Source organism: Apaloderma vittatum, unplaced genomic scaffold (assembly GCF_000703405.1).
Source record: "Apaloderma vittatum isolate BGI_N311 unplaced genomic scaffold, ASM70340v1 scaffold14678, whole genome shotgun sequence".
NCBI classification, from domain to species: domain Eukaryota; kingdom Metazoa; phylum Chordata; class Aves; order Trogoniformes; family Trogonidae; genus Apaloderma; species Apaloderma vittatum.
In genome coordinates, this window is record NW_009732549.1 from 44,229 (window position 1) to 50,007 (window position 5,779).

General features: G+C 44.4%; 1 protein-coding gene across 1 annotated transcript; it reads left to right on the forward strand.

Annotated features, from left to right (window-relative positions):
* Nucleotides 1-4,210: 4,210 nt before the first annotated feature.
* On the forward strand, nt 4,211-4,560 carry LOC104278566 (MDS1 and EVI1 complex locus protein MDS1-like; the record flags this gene model as incomplete). The annotated part of the gene is made up of 1 exon (XM_009875575.1): nt 4,211-4,560. A coding segment is annotated over one exon (350 nt), but the record flags the coding sequence as incomplete, so codon positions are not given.
* Nucleotides 4,561-5,779: the final 1,219 nt, after the last annotated feature.

Below are 5,779 nucleotides of genomic sequence, written 5' to 3' on the forward strand. Positions count from 1 at the left end.
ATTAAGCCACTGGTGACCACGTGCATGACTCCAAGTGGAGAGACCCGATTTATGTGCTAGAGGGTTTACCAGTCAGTAGTCGCTCTGAGAATGTATATCCACAGGCATAAATTCCCTAAAGAAAAGGAGAATAGATAGCATGTATGGATATGTTTCTTTTTGTTAGGAGTGGCTTTGGGTCTGGAGATCTGGATCGTTGGAGGACCCAGTGTGAACGTTGAGTTGAAGACCGCCCTGAAATGCCAATATGTGCAGCAGGCTAGTGTGTCCCCTTGATGCGAGATGTCGTCGTGTGGCATTTCAGCTGCAGAAGGGCAGTTTCATTGAACGTGAGGCCCGGTGTGCTTCTCAAAACAGCATATACCTTTGCCTCGCTAGCAATTGCAGCCAGTGGAAAGCAGTTTGGGTTGGGTTCAGCAACCTCGGCCTCTCTCAGTTGTTAGTGCCTCCTACCTAATTGCTCTCGGAGAGGAAGAGTGTGCTGAACTGCTAAGAAACATCTGAATGGAAGGAAGTTGTGTCCTCCTCTCAGCCATACCCAGAAGCCCTCTCAGTCTCAACACGACCCCAGTCCCTGGAGTTACTCCGATCGCTTTGGCACGTTGCTCTCCCGTCCTCATCAGGCACGTCCCCAGCACGCAGCCACGTGGACTCTTTCCTGCTGGCATGCGAGGTTGTGTCAAAAGTGCAAACGCAGGTGTCCACCCTGGTCTTTTAGTAGCAATTAACCTTTCCTCCTGGGTTCCTTTTGAAGCTTGCTCATGTTTTTATTGCAAAATAGCGGTGAAGAATTTTATGGAGGCTAATATCTAAGATTCCACATTACCTAATCTCATCTGTTCCCTTATCAGGGGCCTTGATTTTTATTTCATCCCGTTTCTAGCGGGGATAATTATTGCACTTGAAAGAAGCCATCTTGAATTTCAAAAGTACAGTGTTATCTGTGCAAATGACTTGCAGTTCATTGGGAAAACAACGTTTATCAGCACAGTCCCTGGGTTTAATTCTAAACTTGCAAAGAATTTCTATCCACAATTCTCCTGTAAACCCCTCTCATCCATGTGGGTGTAAATTAAGGGGAGTAGTCCCACACCTTTTGAAAACAAAGAGCAGATCCTTGGTCTGCATGCATTGATTTTAATATAGCTCCTTCTGTCATTAATTTCACAAATATATCTTAATGGTCTTCCTGTCTCTTGGTCAGTCGTAATTTAACTTCTTGTTTATTTTGAGGTTTTGAAACATTTTTTTTGCTAGAATATGTTGCTATTTCAGGCAGAATTATATTTCAGCAATCTGTTTTACCCACACTGTTAGGGCTTTGGGGCATATGGGCGTATTATATTTTCCAGAGCTTTCAAACCGAAAGCCCATGTTTAACGACGACATTGGGTGTGGCTGCTGGAAATCAAAGGAGGCACAATAGACCCAGCAAACGGACTTGTCTCTCTGCCAGGCTTCCAGAGGCAAATTTATCAGCTGCAGGTTTGACCCTATATGGCTAAAAATGAGCGTAGCCAGAATGACTCTGATAAGTATAACCGAGGCCTTTGAGACTGCGAGACAGAAATTAAACTGGACTGTCCCCGGGGGAGAAGAAACATCTGTAAAGCTGTGCTTGCTATATATTTAAGGCTCAGCTTGTGCTGGCTTGTGGGCAGGAGCTGGTGGTGCGCCGGTCTGATAATGGTGACCCTTTGAGGAAAAGCACAGAGCAGGTTGTTGCTGGCTGTGGCTTAAATGATTTGGCTGAGTTGTTTTTTAGTTTGGTGGAGGAGAGTTGAGCATGTCTGTGGAGCACAGGGAGAGCTTTGGTTTTATGGGGCGCTTCTTGGTGCGATGGGGACAGCAGCAGTGACTGTGTGGGATGGGCTTTTTAAGGAGTCTGAGTGTCAGCACCCAGCTGTCATGGAAAATCAGTTTGATTTAAATGCCTGAAGTTTTTACCCCGCCCTTCCAGTGAGCCATGTGCTTATCATCATTCAGATCACTTTCCTTGCGTGATTTTTCTTCCTGCACCCCATGTGTATACACGAGTTAGGGTTTGGGGTTTTTTCCCCCCACTCTGTTTCAAAAACAGCTGAAGTCTTTTAGGCAGGCCTGAAATCTAAACAGTCAGGGGAAGACATCTGAATGAGAGCAAGCCTGCCCTGGGTGGAGTCGGTATTGCTGCTGGCCTTTTGAAATTGGGGGGTGCATTGGAGCATCAGGGATGCTGGGCAGGCACAGACCAACCTCTCTCACCCTGCCCACCTCGCTGGAGCCAGACCCATGTTTGGCAGCAGCAGCAGAGTAACAGCAATAGCTGCCGACTTGGTCGTGTCAGTGCAGGGCAGAATGAATGGTGGCATCCAGGTGGAGCTGTGTCTCTACCCTTTTCACATCTTTCCTGTCCCCTGGAGTCCAGGTTGTTTTACTGTGGGCAGAAGTGTGTGGGCATGGGTTCATAGGTGCTGGGCACAGAGCAAGATCTCTGCATTGGTGCTTTCGCAAGCATGTTTGCCATCCAAACTCGGCACCCCTGGGCTATGGCAGGCAAGGCTTCTGAAGTGTAAGCGATGGAAAATCCTTCTGTGTGTCCTTCTCAGCTAAATGGTAGAGTCAGTCAAGATATTCTGCTTCTCAGAAAGCCAGGTATTAGAAAATTGACAAACCAATCAATATTGGGTTCAATCCTTAAAGTGCAGGGACGGTCTGCCAAACCAGAGGCCGAGGGAATGGGTAGCTGAACTTTCTTGTGACATGTATGAGGTCATAGCCAGTGCCACATAAAAGAAAGAAAAACAGTTCATGGCTGTGAATAAATTGCTCACAGATGAAGAATCTAGTTTGCCAGTCATGTGATGGGAGCAATCTATTCAAATGATTTGTTATGTCCCAGTGTTTGTCTTAGGCAGTACCAGAAGCATGAAAGTACAGATATAAAACTGTGAGATAATATGTAACAGAGATGTGAGAGATAATGGACTATGACCAGTTTCCAGTGGAAAAGGCATACGGTGCTAATCTACCATGGATAGTTTCTTAAATGAGCAAGAAATTGAAATAACATTTTAAAGTTTCCTGTTTCTTCACTGAAACGGAGTCATTCTGAACGCCAAGCCCAGCGTAACGCTTTAATTTCTGGGCCAACCATATTATGCAAATATCCTCATGCTTAGATCTTAAAACACTTGATCTTTCAACTTCATTCCTTGGAGAATAGTATTCTTGCCTTCTATTTAGGTTAGACTTAAGTGGAATGAGTTTTGGTGTGTAGGAAAAGTAAAGTAACATTAATAAAGTTAAATGAATGTAAATAAGTTTTTTATGGTAGCTTGTCTTTTTGCTCCTTTTGCATGTATTATTGCATGGAGTACTGTCTTGCTGGTGCAGCTAAAGCCCTCGCTAAAGTCACTCACAGTTTTTTTTGACTAAAAGGAATTTACAATCAGCTTTACATATTGATCTGTCAAAAATAGTGAGTTTTTCTTTGTTTCTTCTTTTCTTTTCTTTTTGTTTGCTGGCAAAGCCCCAGGGATGAAGGTTAGGGTTTTTTTCATGTGTTTTGGATCTGCCCCAGGTTTTTTCTGCAACTGTAAGAGGAGAAGGTTCATGTTCTCTATAAGGTGCTGTTTAGATCCTGAACTTATTTTAGACCACTGCTTTTTCTGGAGGTCAATAGCAAGGCACTGATTTACATCAGCTGAATCTTTTGCCAAAAGTTGTGTGGTAGGCTGGATCCTTTCCTCCAATGACTAATTGGAGGCCATCAAACTTAATTTTGGCTACTTTAAGTTCAGTCTGTCTCTCTGAAAGACCAGTAAAGCTTTCCTGCTTTTCACTTCACTTAGATTTCAGTTGTAACGTATAATGCTGCCTTTCAATTGTAATTTCAAAGAGTATGCAACGTGAAGCGCTGTATCCGGACCAGATTGGACAATAGGGTGTGCCTGCGTATACATCTGTATGTAATTCCCTCGCTTGTGTTCAATGATGCAAACCACTTTTGATGTCAGGAATATTGAGAAACACTGTGTAGCCCCAGGCCTACAATAGGGAAAAGGCTTCAGCTCCTTCCAGGGTGAGGTTCTGCTGCAGCACTAGTGATTGATGAAGGTGCCGCCCGCCTACCAAACTGTCCTCTCCACTTCATGTGCAGGCTGAAAGGGTTTCATGTGCAAAATCTGTCAGGATATCTCAAACCCTACTGTTTGGCTTTATTTTCCAGGTGATGAATGTTTGTATGAAAGCTTTCCTGAACTTCCTTTGGAGGAAGCACCAGAAGCTGATGGAGAGGCTACAAACGTCCAGTGTCCAACGTCCGTCAGCATTCAAGAGCCGCCTTCTCCAGCAACCTCCAGCGAAGCTTTCACACCAAAGGAGAGCTCCCCTTACAAGGCTCCAATATACATTCCCGATGACATTCCTATTCCTTCAGAGTTTGAGCTCCGAGAATCCAACATTCCTGGAGCAGGATTAGGGATATGGACCAAAAGGAAGATTGAAGCAGGGGAAAAATTTGGCCCTTTCGTAGGAGAGCAGCGGCCACACCTCAAAGACCCAAGTTACGGTTGGGAGGTAAGGCACTGTGCATTCTTGTGGTCTGTTGAACTCTCTTGCCTGTCTGTAAATATAGAAGTATTTCAGAATTTGAGCCCTATCCTGCAGCAGTCGCGGGATATTTGTGTGTGCGAAGACTGCTTAGCGACCTTTTGGGGCTTTCTGGGTGGAAACAAACGTAAATTAAACAAAGGAAAAAGAAAAAGGGCAGAAATTATTGTTGCTTTTCAGGCATAAAATCTAGGTGGTTACTGGAGGATGATGCCTCGTTTGGGGAAGGACAGGAAGTTGCATTGTTGGAACATTTTGGTACCATTTTTAATCTGCTCTTGGAAAGCCCTGCAGTATGTCTGTGGGTGAGGGATTTGCAAATGACACGGCACTATCCGTTTGAATCACCACTTCCTGTCATTAATGATTAAAATAGTCCTAAAATCTATTGTTGAGCAGCTAAAATTTCTATTGCAGAACCTTGTGCTACTTGGGGACTTTGAAAGCTGGGGGTTTGATCATGCTTCCATTCAACCTAACGGGAATTTTGCCATTCATTTGGTCAAGTATGTTTGGATGCTGGTGTCAAACCTAGAACCCGTGGGGATGATGTAGCTCATGTTACTTCTGCAGATGCTCTGAGAAACGTTGCTTTTCCTGAAGGAGCTCAAGGCCTCCTTTGGTGAGCAGAGCAGCAGCCTCTTGCTTTCACTACCTACAAGGGCAACATGTTTTCCTTGTTGTGATATTCCGACTGACTTGCGGGTCCATGGTCAGGTCAGGGCTTTAGCCTTAAGTGGTGCACGTTGCCAGTTGTGTTATGGCGTAGCAAGTATTCTCGCATGGTTTTATTCATAGTTTTAACAATGTGCTGTAGAAACAAAGTGCAATCTCAGCTTTCCATCTGCACGTTTCCTTTGGTTTCTGATAAGGAGAAAAGCGCGGAGTTTGCATGGCTCTCCAGGGACACTACTGACCTCTGGAGAGATAGGAGGTTTGTTTTCTCAGGAAAAATGGGATTTTGTTGTGGAGCAGAGCCTTGGAGTTATGGTGGAAAACAGAGGTTTGATTTGCTCTTAACCATTCATAAATACTCAGTGAGTTCATTCCAAACTTTCCATCCAGTTGTTTAAACTCTTGTGAGACCTGTGACAATATGACAGAATAGTGTCATGAGAAATTATAGACCTGGCAGCACTCTATCGAGTTAACAGACCCTGATGCAATATAATTGCTGGTGAGAAAT